Source organism: Conger conger, chromosome 1 (assembly GCF_963514075.1).
Source record: "Conger conger chromosome 1, fConCon1.1, whole genome shotgun sequence".
Taxonomy (NCBI): Eukaryota; Metazoa; Chordata; class Actinopteri; order Anguilliformes; family Congridae; genus Conger; species Conger conger.
In genome coordinates, this window is record NC_083760.1 from 45,566,005 (window position 1) to 45,590,897 (window position 24,893).

At 39.6% G+C, this 24,893-nt stretch overlaps 1 protein-coding gene across 4 annotated transcripts in view; it reads left to right on the forward strand.

Moving 5' to 3' along the window:
• The window catches only part of bahd1 (bromo adjacent homology domain containing 1), an 84,287-nt gene that overhangs the window by 45,140 nt on the left and 14,254 nt on the right, over positions 1–24,893 (forward strand). The window contains exons 2-3 of one of the 4 annotated variants that reach the window (XM_061253162.1): positions 18,073–18,216; positions 20,872–22,536. In XM_061253162.1, coding sequence (XP_061109146.1) covers positions 20,892–22,536 — 1,645 coding nt within the window. In that variant the 5' untranslated portion in view covers positions 18,073–18,216; positions 20,872–20,891. Of the gene's footprint in view, positions 1–5,117; positions 5,361–18,072; positions 18,217–20,871; positions 22,537–24,893 lie in introns of those variants that run through there. The other 3 variants (XM_061253153.1, XM_061253135.1, XM_061253144.1) reach the window with 3 other exon arrangements.

Consider the following 24,893-nt stretch of genomic DNA (forward strand, 5'->3'; position numbering starts at 1 on the left):
CAGGAATAGAATTATAAAGAAGAAAAAGACTGAACAATAAAAGTAATGTATGCATTTTTTTCATTTGTGGGATTTATATCAAAGACAAACTGAACAGCATACGATCCATGAAAACGATTCATTGGCTTTTGAGTTGGCTGATCATGTGTACATTGCATGTTAAAGGCCCGTAATTAGCAATACGCCATAGATTGGGTTGTGTCTTGCATCTTAGACCTGGGCAGAGTAGGTGGGTGGTAAAAGGGCGAATGGTTTGGACCTGCCTGACTGGAAAATTAATAAGCTGCACAAAAATATCAAAGCGCTCCTCGCTCTTCACTGACACACCCCTAGCCTCACCTCTCCACCCACTTTTTTGCATTAATTTCTTTTTTCATTGTGCAATTTTGAATCACTATGGTAACAGGAGATATTGTTTGAAAACGTTAAAACTCACGGTATTATCCATGTAACCTTTTTTTAGGATGCCATTGCTTTAACAACAGCAGTATTTTATTTTGTAACATGTGGGTGGCAAAACAAGCATGTAATTTTGATTATCCACATACTACAAGAAATAGGGTAATGTCAGTGTCCTTTTCATGGCAAGGGTCCAGCAAACCAAATGCATAATCTCGGATAAACATTGATAGAATGTCCATTGTTTACTTAGAATTTCTCTAGAAGAATTATCATTGTTGTTATATGTAGGGCTGCAACTAACGATTATTTTCTAATCAATCTAATCTAATTCTAATCTGTTGATTATTTTTAATCGATTAGTTGATTAATCTAAATGATTAATTTACTTGGGGGGATGGCATTGATTCAATTTGCAGTTGAACATTTCAAAATGTATTGACATATTTTTGAAGTGTGATGTCTTACTGCTTTTAATGTATTGACTCATTATAGCTACTGTATTCTCTTGAAATAATATAACACCCACTAGTTACCATGACATTGTTTTTCATTATATACAATTTATCTATGCCTTTAGATGCATGCTGAGAAAAATTAATGAGATCCGATGGAGGGGCTGCAATATGATTAGATTACTTGCAGATGCTTGTATTTGTGTTCGCCTGTGCACTACGTAGTGTGCACATGGCTACTTGTTCATTAGGCTACGTGTTTATTAGGGTGATGGTAAAAGTTGGACATGGACATGGGAACATTGAAATTCTAATTTGTTGAATAAACATATTTATTTAGTTATTTATATTTCGAATGTGACTCATTAAGTGGCTGGAGCCGTCAGAATTCGGCAATGGAAATAGGGCTTTGTAACATTAGTGCAACTGGCGTTATAACAATACCAACATTCCAGTCCAATTCCAACAATTATCGTGGTGTTTACATTAATACGAGTGCTCTAGCTAGTTTTTGGTTAATTTAGCTAAAATCATGCAATCAACACAACTCACTCAATGACATAATGAGAATAGCAATGTTGACAATGTTACAGAGCTACATATACATAACAATAGCAAGCTAGATAACCTAGCATCACAGCTCCTGGATCCTTTCTTTTAAAGTATTCATGCATGCTGCTGTGATCTGCCGTTTCGTCTTTGCACAGCGTGCAAAGTACCATATTATTGGGTTTTCCCACACTTTGGATGCTTGAGTTTTTTGGATGAACTCTCTCCCGCACTCTCAGCTGGGTTTGCTGCCGCCATGTTCAAACCAATACGACGCGTCGGTTATGAATATCCGAATCGACGAAATTACATGCTCGACATCATCAACGACGTCGACTAATCGTTGCATACTTCTATAAAAGTATTTGTGCATAGGAATGCTATGATCTCCATTTTGTATAGGCTCTCTAGAACACGGTCAGCTCACATACAAAGTTATCTAACCAGTAACAGTAATGCAGTTGTTAAGTATAGACATTCCCCCCCATCCGTGAGCAAAACTACAGTATAAATTCTGCTCCTCACACAGCCCGGCTAGGGGAAAGGAATTGAAGAGGTATAGGCAGGCTGACAAGCGGGGGGAAGGGCAAAGACTTTTCTTCAGGATAAAAAAAGTATTTTTCCACTTTCACTGTGTTTGGGCTTTGGTAACTTTGTTTTGTTTTTAGCAATATTTAGAGTCATTCTGTCGCTTGGAATACAGGATTGTGCCTGTATTCAAATGGGTTAAAGAACAGTGACCATTCTATTTTGGGTATGTCATTTTCAAGATTGTGTCAAGAAAAGGGCGATACTTAAGGGGTTAATGCATGTTGTATGGCAACAGGCAAATGACATACAGTCTAATGAAAAAGTATTTGTCCCCTTCCTGATTTCCTCTATCATTACATGTTTGTTGCACTGAATGATTTCAGAACTTTATCTAAAATGTAATATTCTACAAACTGAACCTGAGTAAACACAAAACACTTTTAAAATTACAATTTAATTTATTTAATCAAAAACACCCAAATCACCTCTGTGAAAATCAGATACTGTATCAAGTCTTTCACATCACTCTGAGGATTTTTTTCCCTGAACTGATTTAATTCAGACAAATTGGTTGCTTTTCTAGCATTAACTGTTGGTTTCAGGTCCTGACTCAGCATCTCTATTGCGTTCAAGTCAGCACTTTGACTAAGCTGCTCCAAAACATTCATTTTGTTTATTTTCAGCCATTCAGATGTGGACTTGCTTTTATGTTTTGTCATTGTCTTGCCCAATTATAATTCAGCTTCATCTCACAGAGAGATGACCATACATTCTCCTGAAGAATTCTATGGTACAGAGCAGAATTCATGGTTCCTTCAATAATGGCAAGTTGTCCATGTCCCGAGGCAGCAATGCATCCGCAAAACATCACACTACCACCACCATGTTTGAGTGTTGGTATGATTTCTTACTGTGAAATGCTGTACAGTATTTGCTTTATGCCAGACATAATGGGACCTGTATCATCCTCAAAGTCTCACTGTTGACTCATCTGTCCATAGAACATTATCCCAAATGTTTCAAATGTGAGATGAACATTGTTTTTGCTTTGCTTTGTTGTCTTTGTTGTTTCTGCCTTGCCCATGAATCCCATGATTACCCAGTCTCTTTCCCAATGTAGAATCATGAACACAGACCTTAGCTGAGGCTAGAGAGGCCTGTAGTTCTTTGGATGTTCAGGCAACTTTAGTGACTTCCTGGATGAGTTATTGCTGCACCCTTGGAGAGATTTTGGCAGGCTGGCCACTCCTGGAAGATTCACCCCTGTTCAGAGTGTTCTCCTTTTGGAGATATTGGCTTCCACTGTGGTTCAGTGGGGTCCCAGAGAAACCCCAAACAGCCTAATCAAAGTCTTTACTTGAACCCAGTAGAGATGTGGTGTATCAAGACCTGAGAAGAGCAATTAATGCTAGAAAACCCTCCAATTTGTCAGAAAGCAGAAAGCAGTGATATCAAAATATAGGAAGGGTTTGCTTGCAATTCTTGTGGCTAAAGTTATTAACCAGTGAATAACTGGTGCAACCAGTTATTAAGTTTAAGGCGGCTTTTTGTGGGTAGCAGTAAAGTTAGAGGCTGTAGTATTAAAGTGAACCTTCCCTAAGAGGAATAGTCAACATGCTAAGAACTAAGGTACAAAATATGATTATGGCATATGGGTTTATTGGATGTAACTAAAAATGCTTGCTAATAATTTGAGAAAAAAAAGTATATGATATGATTATTCATATACATGATATGTATTATTAATACAACAGGATCAAATTACCAATATTTAAATAGGGACAGGTATGTACGCTTGTTTTTGGTGATGTTCAGGAATTCAGATTCAATTCACAAGCATTATTGAGAAGTATTTGTTGTACCTACAAAACTTTGACGTCAGACATAAAGTCAGTTGGTTACACTTGACTCGCTTAATAAAGGAGGAATGTAATGCTACTGTATGTGTAAAAGTGACATACTGTATTTGAAAGTTTTTTGCTTTTTTTTTTTGATGTGCTAGTTATACGTTTGTGTAATTTTGTGGGAGTATGACACTGGCTGTACACTGTTTTGATTAACACCTGTTTGTGCATACTGGATCTTTCACTAAATACGAAATGAGTCTATGGAATATAAAAGTTTGGAGACTTTCCATTTCACCATTCACCCAGTGCTTGGGGTAAAGCCAATGGGGCCCACTTTCTCTAAGAACAAGAGGTGCAAAATGTACTTTGAGATCAGTCTGATATTAGTTTAAGGGTGATGTTCCCTTAAACTAACTGTTATTATCCTTCCAGATCAGAGAACAGTTGATTAAGCCAGGAGGCCATTTAGTATCATATATGCATTCATGGTCATAAGTACCATGACTGCCCTGAGGCTCAGTCATTTCTCTTTCCAAATCAGCTGATATGTGGTTGGTGTACTGGTGCAAAATGGCTGCTGTGTATCTCCCCGGGGAAGTGCTACACATTGGTGGTGGCTGAGGGGAGGTGTGTAAACCTCTTAAGAGATTTTGAGATGTTTTACAGGACATTTCAGAGACTATATATGATTGCATGTTACTGTATGGTAATTGTACATGAAATTATGTCACGTATAGACTAAAAATGTGTTGAACAGTTTTTAAACCCATCTAGTCATGAAATTATATGAAAAAGTATTATCTTTAAACGTTCAGTTGAATAGTAACCTAAACTTCATTGACAAAATTGTGTGTATTAATTTTAACATTTTAACATTGAAATGGTCTGTTAGAAACCTAGGCTATTTGTTTACCCAAATAATGTTAATTTCGTGACAGCGCCACCCACATGATATTATCATTATTCTGTTGTCTCGTTGCAGTATTTTCTGTGTTTTACTTTCTAGTCAGATGAAGTACGTGTTGTCGATTCTGCTCTAATGTATTGGACTACACATGTCAGTAAATTATAGGCTCCTTTAATAGGCTGTTAATTAGTGGTGGTCACGATGATGCGCACAAGCAATGCTGCCGCTGTAAGTTGATAGCAAATAGACAGTTCACAGAACAGTAGAGAGCTTTTGGAGGTGGGTGAGCTCTTCAATAACTTGCATTAAAAAGACGGAAAAGTAAAAGGGATTGCTTTGATTGGACAACAGCGATGTCAAACGCAACACAACTGCTTTGCAATTGGCTACTATTAAGTTTTTATGAAAACATGACTAGCTCCGATTGGAGCCAAATCAGGAAGAAGAACTGGAGCCGCGTTCTATGCTTTAGTATAGCACGGAACTTTCACATAAATATTGATTAAAAACCATCAATTCTGTCCTATTTCGAAGTTGTTGGTCTTGATCCATACAGTAAGTCATCATCTTCGAAAATGTAGATCGAAAAACAATCCTAGACATGAGCTCTGCGCTGTACATAGCAGAGGAAATTCCGACGTCCAAGGGGAATGCAAAACATTTCTTCAGAAGGTAACGTTATCTACAGTAGCTACTTGCTAAATAGCTTGTACGCTAACGCCATGTAGCTTACTAAATTATCTGGCTAACTCGTCAGTGTAATTGAAACCGAAAGCTTTACATAATGTCAATAAATAGCGATAAAATTAGTATCTGTAGAAATGCCATTGTTTTAAACGTAGTTTCATTTTTTTTTTTTTTTTTGGCAATCGGTTGCTAACGTTGGCTTGCTGGAAAATGACATGCTGCTGCAGCAGGGCTGGCGAACATAGCGCATGAATATTATCGTGAGCATGCTACTTCGGAAGTAGGTCACCGTTTTAACATGTATTGTCAGTTCTAGGATTTTCGCCTCATTTCGACACGAATAAATTCCATTACTGATATATCAGACGAGAAAGTAAACTGTCAGCAGGTCAGGCATCATGTTTTCTTGATTCCCACCCGCCTTGTGTAACGTTAAATGTTTAACGTTCGAAACAACATCATAATAATTTATTAGAAATTATCAATTGAGCTGGTTGGTAAAGTCGTAATGATTGTTAAATTTGTCGTTTTCTCTAAACGGATTGGCTACAAGATGTGCGGAACAGTGTTACTGAATTGTTGCCCTAACAGCGTGGGTCGAGTTACTTTTAATATTTTATCTTGCAAGAGGAGCTTACATCGGTGTTGGCTATATAGCCTACATCGGGTCCAGTACATTGTAGCTTGGTCATAACGTTAAAGCATAACGCTTAACTACCAGTTTGGCTGCTCAAAATGACAAACGTTATGCTTACGATGTCATCGCAAGGCCGATCAAATTTAAGACGCCTTTTCAAGATATTTCAGAATGTAATGTTATTGCGATGTAATGAATGTTCGACATTTTACATGTCTGTGTTGGATAGCTACGGAAAAGACTAAAATACAAGATTCGGTTTTGCTTAAACCATGTTGTTTTGGAAACGAATGATCCCTATCCTGTGATACGCCCTATTTCATCTAGCCTTCGCTGCTCAGTAAGGTTAGTAAGCTTTAAGTGCTGTGCACATCATATCCACTCGATTTCGTCGTGAATATTGGTACTGCAGCCTGTATGATCTTTCTCATTCGTAAAGAAAACACCACTGAATGATGTCTGAACTCCCATTCGATTTTCCTCTGCACATGCACTCCTACTCTATTTTCGTCACCTGTTCAACACATTTCGTCAACATATCAGAGATTAAACATTTGCAGACAGATTCTTATTAAATATCATGGGCGGTTAACTGTACAAAACGTTTATTTCGCTTGCCTTCCTTGATATCAGACTTTTGGTGTGTTAGAATTTCCTGGAAATTTCGTTTCCTAGTAGCCTATGCAACATATAATTAGGCTACTGTATGATGCACCGATTACATAGGTCTACTATCTGGTGCCAACTACGTTATCTCCCCGTGTGTTAAAAGTGGCGTCAGAGTAGACCGCTGTGCGAAAACGAATTTGGATACCGTGTTGCATATGTTCAATAAACATTCTCTTGGCCAGACATTGCGGAGTGCAGACAAGGCAGGAGGTTGGCTGTAATGCCTGTAATGGTGCATTGTTTACTCATACACCTTCATCTTAGGCTGCTTGTTTAATGGAAGTTATGTTGTTCTTCCGGCGTTTTCCAACTGCATGGGATAATAACATAGAAAAAGAATGCTTGACAAATGAGGTATGTGTGGATGATCTGATTGCTGGTAGCTATATCGATTACATTTACTACCACTGAAAAGTAGTCCGTTTAGGTTAAATGTCATGAACCCGAGATTAGAGTGTACGATATTGTTCGAATTTGTGTTGATTACACAGGATTTCATTCCCCTATTAACTTAATAACTGATCTAGTTTATTCAATCGGAACATCTGAGGCGCCTTGGTAATGCCGATAAGGATAACAAGGGAATGTACAGCTTTGCACAGCGGTGCTTGTTATGCATTGCCTTTATTCCCGCAATAGTTACATTTTTTATTTTCTTACATTTAGGATATCTGTTTCTGAGAGTTTATTTCTTATTTCCACATTTTTGGTGACCCAATGTGGTCCAATTATTTTAATATCTGGTGTGGATGATTTAAATAAGTTGATTGATGGATAGTAGTGACGGCCTGTGTAAAAATACTGTTCTTACATTTAGTATTTTGATTTGAGTATTCAGTGTGATGCAATGAAATAGTATTTCATGTATGTCTTTGCATGGGGCATGAAATGTCTTCCTGTACTGAAGAATTATTAAAATAGTCATTTACATTTTTACATTTACATTTTTGTCATTTGGCAGACGTTTTAATCCAAAGCGATTTACAAGTGCATAGGTTCTACCACAAGTCAAAGCATCACATCCAGAACTAGGAAAATACACATGGAATGCTGTTTTAGACATGTAGTCGTCATCATAAGTGCAATTTCTTTTTCTTTTTTTGGGGGGTTAGACAAGGATAGGGGTATCAGAAAGGGGGGGGGCGGGGGAAATCAGGAGGGAGGACTAAGGTAGAGTTTGAAAGGTGTGTTTTGAGTCTGCGTCGAAATAGGGGGAGGGATTCTGCTGTCCTGACAGTGCTAGGCAAGTCATTCCACCACTGAGGAACCAGAACGGAAAACAGGCGTGAACGTGCAGCTCGACCGCCGGGTGCACATAGAGAGGGAACCATAAGGCGACCAGAGCTGGCAGACCGGAGTGGTCTAGCTGGGGAGTAGGGAGTGATCAGGGATTGTATGTAAGGTGGGACAGTCCCCTTAGCAGCCTGAAATGCCAACACTAGGGCCTTGAATCGGAACTAGGGCCTTGAATCGGGTTCCTGGAAATAACAAGGGATATCAGTAGTTTTCATTGTTTTACAATCTATTAAAGTGTAGGAATCAAATGAAACATTGATAAAGCATGTCATGTCCCAAGCGTCTTGCTTTGATCTCCATTTCCTGAAAACCAAGATCCCTTCAGATTTTACCTTCATTGAATGTAAAATTGATTCCTACATCCCATGCACAGTATTTCATGGTTCAGTTCTTTAACACGACTCAATAAAACAAGAGATAATGGCCAACCTACTTATTTGACATACAGTAACGGAAGTATCATCTTGATTCTGAAGAATTTGGCTTCCATTTTGTGGTAGTGATGTGGACAGGATTACATAGTTCTATATGCCAATTAAAATGGATATTCAGAGCATGTTTCAAGGATGACATCAATTAGATACAGTTCCCTCCAACAGCAGGGCCAATTCCTTTGTTTTTGCAGTACAGTGAATACATTTGGGGTTGAGATGGAAAGATGAACATGAGGCAGGTGTTCATAATTTCAGCTTTTATTTTCTGGTATTTACACCTATATGTGTTAAACTACTTAGAACATAGCACCTTTGGTATTAGACCACTCAATATGTAGGTGAGCAAAAGTATTGCAACAGAAAATAAGTAAATTAAAGTAAATAACACAAAATATTTGGTAGCATATCACTTGCTTGCAATAACTGCCTATGACCTTGCAATCAAGCCTACAACCCATTGACATCACCAAACTGTTGCAGTCTTCTTTCGTGATGCTTTCCCAGGCTTTTACTGCAGCCTCTGTCAGTTGTTGTTTGATTCGGGGGGTTTTTCTTCTTCAATCTCCTCTTCAGGAGGTGAAATGTATGTTCAATTGGTTAAGGTCTGGTGATTGCCTACATTATCAAGAAAGATTAGTGATCCCTTTCTAAGCAGCCATGCAAGCCCAAGCCATGATACTTCCACCGTGCTTCATAGATGAGCTTGTATGCATTGGATCATGAGCCGATCCCTCCTTTCTTCACACTTTGGCCTTTCCATCACTTTGGTAGAGGTTCATCTTGGTCTCTTCAGTCCATAAAACTTTTTTCCAGGTCTTTTGTGGCTCATCTCTGTACTTCGTACTGAAAATTGTAATCTTGCCTTCCGATTCTTACGACTGATGAGTGGTTTGCATCTTTGGGTATAGCCTCTATATTGCTGCTCTCTAAGTCTTCTTTGAACAGTTGATTGAGGTACCTTCATCCCTGTCCTGTGGAGATTGTGGTGTCACTGTTTTGAGGTTTTTCTTCACAGCTCTCACAATGTTTTTGTCATCAACTGCTGTTGTTTTCCTTGGTTGACCTGTTTGATGTCTGTTGCTCAGTACGCCAGTGGGTTCTTTCTTTTTCACGACATTCCAAGTTGTTGTACAAGCTATCCCCAGTGCTTGTGCAGTGGCTCTGATCGATTTCCCCTCTTTAAAATGGCTTGCTTTTCTCCCAAAGAAAGCTCTCTGATCTTCATGTTGGGTTTCTAACACAAATGCAGTCTCCACAGACAAAACCAAAGGCTAAAACCAATAGTAGAGATTCATAACTATTTATTGTTCAACCAATCAATCTAACAGGATACATCCAGGCAACAAGAAACACCTGTCAGTCACATGTTCTGATATGTTTGCTCACCTAAATATTTGGCGGTCTGATACAAAAGGTGATATGTTCTAAGTTGTTTATAGATAAAAAATACCAGGAAATAAAAGCTGTAATTTGAAACATCTTTTGACCTCAAAATAAATTATCATCAGTGTATAGCAAAAACAAAGGAATTGACCTTGCTGTTCCAATACTTATGGATGTTAGAATGGGCAAAAATATGTTCCATTGCAAAAACTGCCAAAATGGTGATAAAAATATATGGTTGACCTTTCTCATGCTAGTTGAAAATTATTTACCATAATGATATGGAAACAATGTGTTATCATATTGTGGTTTAAATGGAGAGAGAGGAGTGAGTGTTAATCTTTTAGACAATATTACATGGTGGTGGTTCCCAACTTGGGCTTTGGGACCCCCTGGAAGGTGTGCCAAAATTATGGATTCATATTTTAAATAATTCCTTTGATCAATTAATTGTAATGTTTACAAATTAATAATGAATCGTTGTTAAGGTAAACTACAGTGAGCACCATAATTCATTGGACAGGGACGCATTATTTTTGTTATTTGGGTTCTGTACTCTAGCACATTGAGTTAGTCCCCATCCTATGAATGTAAGGACTAAGATTGCCATGCCGTAAAGCAAACTTAACCCTGTTCAAAAAAGAGCGTAATCATGTTTTAATATTTCATGAGTTTGATGTTTTTACTATCATTTACGATTTAATCAAATACAAGCATCTGTAATTTGTTGAGATAATTGACCTAAGCTGAGGCTGCCAGCTGATTCCATCAGTTGTTAAGGGACAAGTTCAATGAGTGATATATTAATCACAATTGTGATTTTTGGCAGCTGCGATATGCTAATCGCAAAAGGTTGCAATGACAGCATTCAATTTAGTATTCCTGCAATTTCAAAATCAAACTTTGGCAGTTACAAACTGTGGTAGCCTATTCAGAAAATGTCCAATAAACAAAAATGTCAGTTGAGTGCACAGGCGAGTCAGCGGAGTTCACTTGGTCTTAACTGGGGCTGTCCTGCTGAGCACTATGAGTATGCTTTATTTTCTCCTGTTTGCATTAGCTTTCAAACTGGGGGCCATTCAAACTGCATCAGCCTCAAAGTCATTATCCCTTTCATACTACGGCTTACCAACTAAAAGTATAATTGTAATCTAAACATTAGTTTGAGTGTTACTGTATTAAAGTTACTGCAGAAATGTTACTGAAGAATTCCAGAAAATTGCTTAACTCAAACCATATAAAAACCGGGTACCCCTTAAGTATTGCCCCTTTCCTTGACACGCTTAAACATAACCCAAAATAAAATGGTTACTATTCTTGTACCATTTCGACTGCAGGCATAATCCTGGTCTCTTCTGAAAGGTAACACTTTGTTTTCCAAGAGTCAGAATTACTCCCAAATATTACTAAAACAAAGTTGCAGAAGCTCAAACATAGTGAAAGTGGATTTTCAGTTTTTGACTGAACACAGATTATTGAAGCTGTGGCTGGTGCGCTTAGAAACACAATGGGGCCAATTCACAACACTGGACAAATCCCCTTTTAAATGTATTAGCATTCTGCATTGTTTTTTCTAATCTATGTCTAGGCAGTTTTCCAAAAAGGACATTTTGAGACTCCAAAAGGACACACGGAAACTAAATGATTTTATGGGTCTTATGAGGTGTAAAATACAGCATTTTGCTTACTAAACTATACAACTTGAAAAAAAGTGTTCACACTTTCACCCGCCTGTCCCCCTATCCTACATCTCTGTCCCAAACACCTTCTCTTTGTAGCTATCCTCAGGCAGCAACTGGTCGAGTATATCATAAAAAATAAGTACAATAATCGCTATAATAACATCTTGTATACTAATGTATCCATTAAGGTCCATTGATTGAAGTCAAACGCATACCACAATTTTACATTCTATTTATTAGCTGGCTTCTTATTTATAAGCTTACTGAATAATAACACAATTTCAGAATGTATTTAGACGTGTCATTGAAAATGCCCTCTGTTGTGGAATCAACAGTGTTTTCACCTTCTTCCTCAGAAATATTCACTCAAACCAAGAGATTCCTTGGAACTCTTCCAAAGGAAGTCCTCTTCATACATAGGCATCACAAAATACTTTTTTTGTTGTAAAACGTCAACCCTTTTTGTCAAAATCTTGATCTGTTTTTGCCGAAGCGCAACAGTCTCAGCGTACTTATTGCAAATGCCACATTTTCGTTATGCAGGCAAAATAAATGTTTTGATTTATGCAAGCCTAACAAACAAACTGTTGGAAATGTAATTCCATTAGCTAAAATGTTTTTCAGTCATCACTTCAATAACATGTCCATTTTCGGTTCTTTGATGAGACCCTCATACTTGGGCTCATTGTGTTCTAGAAAGCCGATACAAAATGTAGATAATAACATTCCTATGTACAAGTACTTTTATAGAAGTATATTACGGCCAAATGGACAACAATGATAATTCCTCCAGAGAAATTCTAAATATATAATGGACACTCTAATCAGAGTTGGCACATTTTCATAATGAGAAACTATTATGCATTTGGTCCACGGGACACTTGTCGTGAAAAGGACTCTGACACTGGAAAACTAGTGAAAAATTTAATATACTAGATAGACTTTTTTGTTCATTTGGAGCCATGAAATGTGAGGAAAAGCATTTCAATTTCGGTCCAAATGGTTTTATGAGTTATAGTTTGAAGTCTATAGGAACCTACAGCTATGTTTGTGCTAGGGCCCCTAATAATATGTTTAACTGTGTACTCTCCTTATGTATGTCAGACTAGTTAACCCCTTATGGGTGGATGCGACTTGCACGTTAGGTCTTCCTTAACAGACGGATGCGACGCCAGCGTTGTATTTGATCACATGACCGTTTTTCAAGACACAGGACCATTGAAATGCGCTGTGATTCCTAGGCCTTTCTACGGGTTTCCTATGGGGCACATCGGTCCATAATGGGTTAAGTGTGGACTTCCTGACAACACTTTCTCAATATAGTAATAATAATAGATACTTGATAACATATTTTGGAACTTAGTTGACAGCAATTGTATTTGAAATTATTTGGTAGCATGGTGTCAAACTGAAATGATTTGTTAGCTTGCTGTCAAACTGAAATGGTCAAGCTAATTCAAAACATATGGTTTTTGCCAATTGGGAAAATTGTCAGATGTGAAGTGGAATTTATGTCTCAATTGGCCTCACAGGTCTGAGAATATTACAGGGATATGAAGCTGATGAAGGAGTTCATGAAGTAAACAGAGAGCATATCAGCTTAATTTCCATTCAGAGCTATAAGCCCCAGAACTGAAGGGAACTAAAGCACAGACTTAACTAAAGCACATATCCAGCCTATTCAGAATCGAATTAGAATGGACCAAACACAAGTTAATTAGAAATGATCAGATATTAGAATATAGAATTACAGTGGTGTGAAAAAGTGTTTGCCCCCTTCCTGATTTTTTTTGCATGTTTGTCACACTTAAATGTTTCAGATCATCAAACAAATTTAAATATTAGTCAAAGACAACACAAGTAAACACAAAATGCAGTTTTTAAATGAAGGTTTTTATTATTAAGGGAGAAAAAAAATCCAAACCTACATGGCCCTGTGTGAAAAAGTGATTGCCCCCTAAACCTAATAACTGGTTGGGCCACCCTTAGCAGCAACAACCCCCCATAAATAAGATACAGCCCCTAGTGGTCGTAAGCTGTATCGGTTACACGGTTAACCGTTTTGAAAATGGGATGGTAACCGTTTCCAAAAACTGATTCTGAAAAAAAAAAACCCAACTGCTGACTAGTCTGGCAAAAATATACCTCTATAGTATGTTTTTCAGTATGATAAAATAACATTATGATAGCTCAGATTTTCTTTTAAATTAACTGCAGTTCTTGCTTAGTCATCTTAATTCATTGCTTTCGTTTTTGCAAGAAACTGATTGGTCAGCATTCTTGCAGGCCCTGAACCTGGCTGCTTTCCCTGTTCTATCTCTATCTCTCTCTCTCTCTCTCTCGAACAGAAGCTCCCTTAAAATGTGAAAACTGTACTTGTAAAGTACTTGTATTGATTCCTAATTGTAATTACAAAAAAAAATGATTTTCAGAAAAGCTATGAATGTGTTGCATTCTTTTATGTTATGAATGGACATAATTTCAGATATTTTTTTCTATTATGTAATCTTAAAGAAACGTAATATATTCATTACAGTGTAATACAGAATGACGATGTACATTATATACCTAAAAGCTTAAAAATGATATAATATACTAAAATCATGAATATGTTATTCCGGATAATGACATTGTGGGGTACCATAAAGCCAGAGAGGGCCTGCACACCTTGGTAGAGTTTTTTTGCAGGTGCAGCTTTTTTTGAGGTTAAACTTTTGAAAAAGTAAGGAAAAAGCGCAACACTGCTACTTTACAGAGTCACCACTTTATTGGCAGACGTGCTGACGTTTCGGCACTAGGCCTTCATCAGAGTAACTTTAGAGAGCTTCATTTATAGAGACATACAATAGGGAACACCCAATAGGGAGTCCCAACCAATGATTCAATCATTGATGTGAAAAGACATTAGGACATAAGGGCAATACATACATTGTTGAAAAAAGACTTAACAGCAATCACAAATTTACATCTCCAATTGTTAAGCTTGATGGACATGGTTATTTTTTTCTCAGTGTTTGAATAGAAAAGAGTATACAGATTTGCAGTCATGGAAAAATAAAACACATTGGTACATGTTTTTAGAACTAGGCAGAGTACAAGCAGAGTTATAGCATCACATCCAAACATAGTTCTTCATTGAGTCCATTCTTAAAACTTTGCAAAGTGTATATCCAGAAGGCCTCACGTTGTAACAAAAGAGATTCTATGTCACCATCTCTTTTTGGTGTTTTAACTTGTTCAATTCCATACACTTGTAGGCTATTAGCATTATGTTTGAGGTTGTTAAAATGCACTGCAACAGGGTAGTCTTTATCATTGCGCTTGATAGTACTTTTATGTTCACTTATTCTATTCCTCAAAGGTCGGCTGGTTTTACCCACGTACACTAAACCACATGGACAAGTGATTGCATAAACAACATGGGTGGAGGAACATGTTATGACATTCTTGATTTTGTTTTATTGTTCAGTGGGTTAGTGAATGCGTGTGCTTTTTGGACAATGTGACATTGCACGCAATGGCCACACCTGTAGCTCCCATTGGGAATGGGTGCTAGGAGCGTCTGGGATGACGTTTGAAGCGGAGCTTTCAAATCAGCGTGCACCAGGAAGTCTCTCAGGTTTTTACCTTTCTTAGGAACAAACACAGGAGGTTCTGTAAATTCACTGGTAAGTAAGGGATCGGACGACAGAATGTGCCAGTGTTTCTTAATGATGTCTTTTATCTTGACAAATTTCGGTGTGTATGTTGAAATAAATGTCAATGGACTTCTCTTTTGGACTGGTTCTTTATGTTTAAGTAAGTCTGATCGTGAGCTATTCAGTGCAGTGTCATAAGCGTTTTTTATCCAACTTGTTGGGTAGCCTCGATTGCGGAACTTTTCTTTAAGAGAATCCGCCTTTTGAATCGAAGGTGGGGGTTGATTTCATTAATCCACGGTGTGAAATCTTGAAGCTGAGAATTTGAGCCATTAAATATACAGAAGACATCGTCTATGTAGCGGTACCAGGAAAATATATGCATGAAAAATTGATTATTATTTGCGTTTAGGATATATCTGTTTTCCAGGATACCGACATACAAGTTTGCGTAATTATGGGCAAAGGTAGAGCCCATAGCAGTGCCTATCTGCAGAAAGAAGTCATTCTCAAAACTGAAATAGTTGTATTTAAGAACAAAGACTGCAAGTTCAACAATAAAATTTGAAGGAGGTAATGAGTCGTCTGGGCGGTCTTGGAGAAAAAAGCGCAGCGTATCTAGCCCTCCACAGTGTGGAATAGTATCGTATAGAGGCCATAAAATGCATGTTATCCCATATGACATAATTGTTATCTGTTGGAACATAATTGTTTGAGCTACCTATAGAAATATATGGGCTTGACCTTCATCTATTAAATATGTAAGTTTATCCATATAAACACATTCAGCATTATTCAGTATGACTCTGGATATTGTGACATAGTGGACCAGTGAGTAAAAAGGGTGAATAAAAAACATTTTAATAGAGACTAACTAACCTTTTACCACAGTTTGGGGGGTTTTTCTGAAGCTTCTGTATGATGCCACGTCCTGTTTAATGACTTATAAAAATCTATTGTTCTAAAAATTTGCTCCAGATGAACTATTATTCAGGGTGACATTGGTTGAAATTCCAGTGACAATCCGAAACGAGACTAGTTTTCGTTCCATGGGTTTCTTATAAGGCCAAATCAGCATGCCAGATCTCATTCAAATCTGTGACATTGCAGTCAAAAAGTGTGTTGTGTTCACATGGAATTACCAGTTCTCGGTCCTCAAGGACAGTGAGTTGCTGACCCCTGGTCTATGTGGATCATAAATATCTTGTGTGTGTTCAATAAAATGTTTTTTTAATTTCATCCCAACCACTTAATGGGCGATATACTTAGAACTATGAATGAAAATATTCATGATATTGTCAGGTGGCCAATTTCGGCTCCCTTTTTTGCATGCATTTCACTCAAGTAGTTCCTTGTCAGTCTCTGTCATATAAGTACTGTTATCAACAAAGAAAAAGTCAAGAAAGATATATATATAAAGTACTGTTATCAACAAAGAAAAAGTCAAGAAAGCTTTCCTTTAAAAAGAACAGGAATAACTGCTGGTCACTAGCTTTGCCACACCTTTTCAAGTTGGACTGAAGCTGAGTGTGTCCTTCACAGTCACATTCAAATGTCTATATCTTGCATGACTTTGCATTGTTCCAGTGCTGTGGAGTATGTTATTGTAGCTCACTGTTGAAATCTCACTGTTGAAAACCTTTAAATATGAGCCTATGGCAATCATAGTGAGTATAGGACACTGTTAAATAACTGAAAATAATTTTAATGAAGTTTTATGAACATTTTGTTTTGTTTGGGCAGTTCAGCAAAAATTTTTATTAAAGTATGTTTCTACCCAGAGTACTATCTGTCTATCCAGGTAGTTTCACTTCAGGATTTCGCAACTTTTTTTCTTTTAATGCAGTTCGCCATGACATGTTGAACCTATATGGACCGCTCCATTTTTTGTTAATGAATGCGCTCATGATTTACATTCAAAAAACCCAATGCCAATGTCTCTCCTACTATAATGCCACAGTTACTTGCAAACATCAACAGAACTCACAAATGCATATTTTAATCCAGAATTATTTATTCCATTACTGGAACTCACCAACTGTGTCTGCGCAAGCACAGGTTTCTGCCAAAGTGCACCAGTATTTTGGGGCAGAGTTCATGTCTCTTTTGTATTCTGAGACGTAGAGGAGTATGGTTGGCCTGTAGCGTAGTGGTTAAGGTACATGACTGGGACCCACAGGGTCGGTGGTTCAATCCCTGGTGTAGCCACGATAAGATCCGCAGTCATTGGGCCCTTGAGCAAGGCCCTTAACCCTGCATTGCTCCAGGGGAGGATTGTATCCTGCTTAGTCTGGATGAGAGTGTCTGCATTAATGTAATGTAATGCAATTCCAATTTTAAAGTCAAGATACAGGTGGAATAGCTACAGTACCTAGGTAGCTCGTTGTTAACTGGTTATGGTAGGGGACGAGCTTTGGCTTGTTATCCAACCGTGCTATGGTTCAACTAGCAGACATAATTGTCTTGACTGGTTACACCAACATTTTCTAGGTTTTAACCATGTGCTGGCTGTGAGATTGCATTGGCTAAGAATAATTAACACAGAAGGGGACATTTAAATAAGGCCATTAGAAATGTATGATTTGGTGCACCAGTTTAAAATAAAATATCTAAATAAATAATCCCCAGTGACTGAAAGTCAGAATAGCAGGGAGATCATTAGGTAGTTTATTATTGCATATTTTTTTATAGTATGCTGACCATTGAAACAAGGACACCTTTAGCTTTGAGTTTTCCCTGAATGGTTATTTGGTACCGAGCACTAAATGGCAGCTGTTTTCTAAATGGTAGGGTCCAGCTTTATTATTTGCATATTGAAAGGAACACTCACCAAAGTTGTTGGTCAGGCTGTTATCTTCCATAGGTTTTTGTCCACATTCGGTGACAGTGTGTATACAGTATTGGTTTCAAGGCCTAGATATTTCAATGCAGCATTGCTCCCTGTGTTCCCTGTTTCAGGAAGAAGTGACCATGGTGGTGTGGAATGAGCTTTATCTAATGAAACCTCTTTGGTAAAGATTCACAATAAAAAATGTGATTAAACTGATACAGAAGAATACATTGCACAGTAACAAGACTTTGCCGGGTGCAGTCTCTTCAAAGGTGATTTGGCCCAGCAACCAAATTCACCTTTAAAAGATGAACACAACATGGAAAGGATTTTCTTGTTTCTGTTTGCTAACTATTGCTTGTTCTAACATTAAAAGACACAATAATAATATCAAAAGTAATAATTTTATATTTATATTGCACCTTTCATTCATAAAATGTAGCTCTAAGTACTTTACATTCAGCACCAAGATCAAAGCCATTACAAAGTATTAAAGACTAGACATTGCAGATAATAAATAATACAGTAATAAAATAATTTGAATATAGGAAAAAAGTCACTCAAAGTGACTTCAGAGTGACATGACATGCTCTAACATGTTCTAACAACTATTGAATGTAAAGACGATAATGCGTGAGACCACTGAACCCTCTACAGACTAGTTTACACTTAAAACAAATTATTCAGATCAGTTCAAGTGCCCACCACTCAGAACGGCGTCTGAGTTAAATGAAATGCCACCACTCAGAACACCTCCTGAGTTAAATTCAATTCAACAACCAAGTGAACAAATTGAGGGGAACATGAGACCTTTAGTAGTCACATGTGTTGTTTCTGTAGAGCATGTCATGTCTGATGTTTGTGGCCAGGGTCAATGACTAGGGTGAGAGTTGGAGTAATGGATATGATTCATGGATTGGAATTTGAGCCTAATTTGTGTAGAGATGGTCTCCAGTGGCTGTAGTGACAGCATCACTTAGATAAAATAATTACTGGTTTTGTGGTGCACTTTTGGAGGGCAATGTGCCATTGATATCCAGTACACTAGTTGTATGCACAACATGGCAATAAGGATGTGGTTTGTACTAGTGGCGGCCACTCAATGGGGGCACTAAGGGCACCTCACCCACAGTCTGCTAGCAGTTAGTCTCAAAATTGTGGGTGTTTCTTCCGGTTAGATTGTGATTCTAGGGTGCTCAGCCAGGATCTCTGGCAAAGAACTCAAAGGCAGGCTTCAGCAAAGTCTCAACTCTTACCCTCCACATATTTCTGGGCAGGAAGCGAAGAAAGGAGGTCAGGAGTGAAAAGTAATGTTACACACCCCTAGTGTTTGCTGAAATAGCCTATAGAATTTTTGTGTTCGACCTCATTCACAGTTCTCCTACGATTCTCAACTAGCTCATTTGCTGTATAGAACCTAGTAACTCCAGTGATTCCAGCTGGAATGCAAAATCCTTCCAGTAATTTATTTTGCCCATCCAGGTAAATGGCCACCAGCCGCCACTGTTTTGTACAGTGCTGTGAAAAATAATTTGCCCTGTTTTTTTTTCTATTATTGCATATTTGTCACACTGAATGGTGACATTCTCTTACATTCTCCCTAAGATTTTCTGGTACAGGGCAGGGTTCATGTTTCCTTCAATAATGGCAAGGCATCCATGTCCCGAGGCAGCAAGGCATCCTCACTCCATCCCCATCGTTTTTACTGTTCGTATGATGTTGTTGATATGAAATGTTGTATTTGCTTTACGCCAGACATAATGGGACCCGTTGTCCAAAATCCAAATTATCCTAAAAGGCTTGGGGATCATCCAGGTGCCTTTTTGAAAATGTGAGCTAAGCATTAATGTTTCTCTTGGTTAACAGTAGTTTCTGCGTTGCTACTCTCCCATGAATCTAATTTTCCTACAGTCCCATTCTTATTGAAGAGTCATGAACACTGACCTTAGCTGAGGCTAGAGGTCTGCAGTTCTTTGGATGCTCTTCTGATATCTTTTGTGACTTCCTGAATAAGTCCCCTTGCAGAATTATATATATTTCAACAAATTTCTTGTCTTCTCTTATGAAATTTCCTGATCGTGGCATAGCATGCTTGTAGAAACATTATGTTGACTACTTCACTCTGATGGTAATGTTAAATCTGAGCAAAGTTTAGATTCAACAGGGTGACTTGGATTCAAGCATGGCAGTCAGCTTCAGTCAGAATTTAATGATCAATTAAATTGGTTAATTGGTTGAGTAACTAAGGGGGTACTTAATTCTCAACGTAGGAGTTATGGGTGTTTGATTTTTTGAAGTAATAAATATACGAAAATAATTTTCAAAAATAATAATTTAAACAATGTGTTTTGTGTTTCTCAGTTTCCATTTGTCTAATATTACATTTGTTGACAGATCTGAAACCATTCAGTGTGAGAAATATGTAACATAGAGGAAGGGGGCAAATGCTTTTTCACAGCGCTGTTCATATGAAGATTCTAAATTCAGGAATCTAGAATAACCTAATGGTAGTATTAGCGCTTACATATATGTATTTTTTAGCCGCTCCAAAGTAAATTCTTCTACAGTGGGCTCCAGAATTATTGGCCCCCTAAAAAATAATACCGATATTGACATTGGATTTGTTTTCCAACATGCGTGAAGTAGTGTGCTTTATTAATGATTTAATGGAATCAACCAACACCCCTGGCAAAGATGACAGCCTTGGGTCTTCTCCTATAATTTCTGATAATGTTCAAAAACACATTTGGAAATGCAGAAATGATTTATGTCTGAATCCACTGTGGTCTGGTTTATTCCCACACAGATATGTGTCTTTCTGCTAATTGGTTATCAATATTTTATTTTAAAATGATGAAATTGAATGAAGCATAAGAATGCTTTGCACCTGATGAATACTGACTGCTGGCTTGTGTCTACCCCCTCAGGCTCAGTGTGGAAGTATGTGATGACCCACGCGCAAATCAAAGATTCCCTACGCTGGTACCCGAGTGAAGGGGCGGAACGGGTCTGGGCAAGGACGCATGGTGAGAAAATGGGCCGAGCCTGGCCTGAGTGCCCGCTGCGAGATGGCAGAACCAAGCAGCACATGGCCAAGAGACGCAGGGTTAAGGAGATCAAGGACCTGAGCTCGGAGCAGGACAGGAAGCTGTACCCGCTCAGGGGACGGGTCGGCATGGCTGACGTGGGCACCCGCAGCTGCAGGGTGCTGCTCACGAGGCTGGAGGAGAGCGGGGTGAAGAGCGCTGGCCAGGAATGCCCCGAGAACCTCACTGGCGGCAGAGAGGAGCAGAGCGCATGGGCCGGGCAGGAAGGGAGAGCGTCCCACAGCTGCAGCAAGAAAACTTGCAGAACCTGTCGCGTGGCACCGAAACCAAAAACTAAACCAAAAGTGGAAAAGCGTGACCTTCATCCGCCCGCTCCGGAGCCACGGAAGCGGAGGCTGGCCTCTCTGAATGCCGAGGCCGTCAACAGCCTGCTGCTGGAGAGAGAGGATCCACTGCAGACGGCAAGGCTCGCAAAGAAACTGCAGCAGCAGCAGCGGCTGAACGGGGAGTGCACCTCTCTCAAGGACCCAGCTGGGACCACCGCCACAGCACGAAAAGGCCCGGAAGTCCAGAGGGGGCTCAAGCCCCAGAGGACTGACAGCCTAGCCGGGACTCCCAAACGGCAGAAGAAGGGAAAACCGGATGGCCGAGGCGCAGAGCAGCTGAGCCTGGATGGCCCCGCGCCGCGGCGCCTGGCAGGACTGAACGCTGCCGCCCTGCTCAAACTCACCAGCACCTCCTCCGGCACCAAGAGACGCCTCAAGGCTGACTGCAAGGAAGTGTGTGGGGCAACGGCGTCGGTGCGGGGGAAGCAGCCGCACCCAAAAACACGGAAACAACAACATAGGCCGCAGCAGCAGGCCATGTTGAAGGGGGGTTGCACCGTGTGCAAGAAGGAAGCCCTGCACCCCGAGGTGGAGTGGGAGGGAACCACGGGGGGCCATGGCTTCCACAAATCAGGGTATTTGTGTCGAACCATATTGGGCTACCCACTTAAGCCTGTCAAAGAGGAGCAGACTGAGACTGAGGTGAATCCTTTTTACTACTGTGGCCAGGAGGGGGCAGTGGAGTACTGTCACGGGGGACTAGCCCTGTTCCTGGGCCGGCAGCCCTATAGCGAGATGGAGGACCGCGGCCCATCCTCACTCAAGCAAGAGTTCCCCCCGCCCCCCCATTCCCTGGGCCACCCCACTCTGGCCATCGGTACACACCCGTACCCCTGCTTCCCCGGCTACTACGTACACATTTCCCACCACGGCGCCTCATCGCCCCCACTGAGTGCGGGACCTGTGCCCTACCCTCCCGCCACCATGCCCCCCATCACCCTGTGCTCTGGCAGGGTCCCAAACTCCAAGCTGATGGCCCCCGCGGTCTCGCACCCCTCAGGAATCCCAAACCCGGCCTTCTGCGGCTCGGTTGGGTCGCCCTGCTTCGGGGAGGCCTGCAGAGTCAGCGGTTACGCCTACAGAGCCATGCAGCCACTGGCCAACAGGAGGTGCTCTTTCAGCACCGCCTGCTCTGGCTGCGCCCACAAAATCAAAACCGGTAAGATCTGCCAAAGGCCTGTTTCTATGCTTAGCTTGTGTATGACCATATGGAAGCATTGTTAGTTTTTCTATGATATGGTAATCTAGCAGCTTATCCTTCCATCCAACTTCATGGTTTGGATCCTTTGCTACATATTCATGAAATACATCAAATTTGAATGAGGTTATTTTTGGGGTATGTAATCTCATACTAGTTCTGTCTTCTTATGCATGCTGTTGGTCTTCCACTACCCGTGCCTAGTGCTTAGAATATAGCTTGGGCCTCTGACTCTGTTTGTAGGTGACTGTAGAGCAAAGAAAGGTATCCATCCTTTCTCCCTATATTTACTCCATAGATGACTTGCAGTACTGCAAATATTCCAAAGCAGTTTTGATGAAAGATATAGGCTCTGACCTGGCATTTACATCCTGAAGCTTCTGATCCAGATTCCAAATTACTACTGCTCTGTCAGCAAGGATCCCGAATCACCAAGTGAGCTCTTTGACAGGCCACTAAGAAAGCCTCTGGAAACGCATTGCAGTGGCGAATGTGGAAAAAATGTCAGTATCTATTTTTAGGACCTTCCCTAGTCGGTAAAGGAATATACCAGGGGTGGAGGAGACGGTCCCTCAATGCATACTTAACATTCCTTATTACTCTCAGGTTCAGTGGACCCCCCATAATAAGGGTTCCTGGGCATCAGACAAATGAATTACAGATCTAGTCACAGATGGAGGAGATCTGGGCAGCTTGATTGGGAGTTGGAACCATTAGTTTAATCTTGTGAGGTCATGGCACTTTGATTGGCTGATGATATGCTTGTAATCTTGTGGTGCAAGTTCTACCTAACACAATCTGCCTTCAGACAGGAAGTGTTTTATTAGCCCTCCAGGAACTGAGTCACTAGGCAGCTGGACACTGTTGCTTTCTCGAGAGGGGCTGACGCAGTTGTATTTGTAGGTCAGGGCAAGGCTGATGAGGCTGAGAGGATAATGTTTACTTCCAAAAAATATTACATGAGTGGTATTGTAAAGTGAGTGTGCGGGGAAGCTTTTGTGAAGCAATTTTTTTGGCAGTAACTATGGCAATGATTTGTCACAACACATGATTCATTTGAATTATGTACTATGAAAATAGGAAATATTTAGTTTGTGGTGACTGTAATTTTCACATAATGCATTTAACTTATAATTGCTACGTAGAAAATGTAATTCCTATGTAACGGCTAGTAATGGGTAGCCAAAGTTAGCTAGCTAGCTAATGTTTGTATCTATGTTCATTTTTGTCTGTGTCAACTGAAATTAATATCGCTGTTTTTTTGTTCATTTTCAGCTTTGACTATAGACAACAGTAGCCTGCTATCTGCTATCACTTACAATGGCTGTAGAAGCCGTCATCCAAACATGCTGTTGACATGTTTTGTGGATTGCTTTATGATAAGGAGACTATTGATGGTGTCTCTGCTATAGAATACCCTGGCTAAGCATTTCTAACATATCAAGTAACTTTATAGAATTTTTTTTAAACTGCATTATGGTGATTTGTTTTACATATAGTACCGGCCAAAAGTATCAGGCCGCTTGTTGTTTTTTAAAGAAAGTGTAGTTTTAGAAAAATTCTGTTAATTTAGTACATTTACTAAATAACAAACCAGTACAAACATTTATTTTTATTTTTATTTTTTTACCTACAATAACACAAAATTATGGTAGAAATGTGGTAACTCTTTACAATAAGGTTTGCCATGAATTAATCTTTACAGCTTTGTTCAGGTTGTACATCATTCAATTGTGTTAATAACTACATGAATCAATGCCGATTCATATTGAAAAAAAGAAAAGAAACTGTTATGGTTAACTAATTATAAGTTTGTCCTATATTTTGCTAATGTAAATAATCATGTATTTAATTACTAATAACTAATGAGAAATGAATTCCATTCTCTGTGTATTTATATATCATTAGTTCATGTTAGTGGGTTAGTGGTGCAGTGGGTAGCACTGCCGCCTCACAGCAAGGAGGTCCTGGGTTCGAATCCCCGTCGGCCGGGGCCTCTCTGTGCGGAGTTTGCATGTTCTCCCCGTGTCTGCGTGGGTTTCCTCTGGGTACTCCGGTTTCCTCCCACAGTCCAAAGACATGCACGTTAGGCTGATTGGAGAGTCTAAATTGCCCGTAGGTATGAGGGTGTGAGTGAATGGTGTGTGTGCCCTGAGATAGACTGGCGACCTGTCCAGGGTGTATTCCTGCCTTTCGCCCAATGTATGCTGGGATAGGCTCCAGCCCCCCTGTGACCCTGATCAGGATAAGCGGGTTCAGATAATGGATGGATGGATGGATAGTTCATGTTATCTACAGTCATGCTCAATGATAGCAGT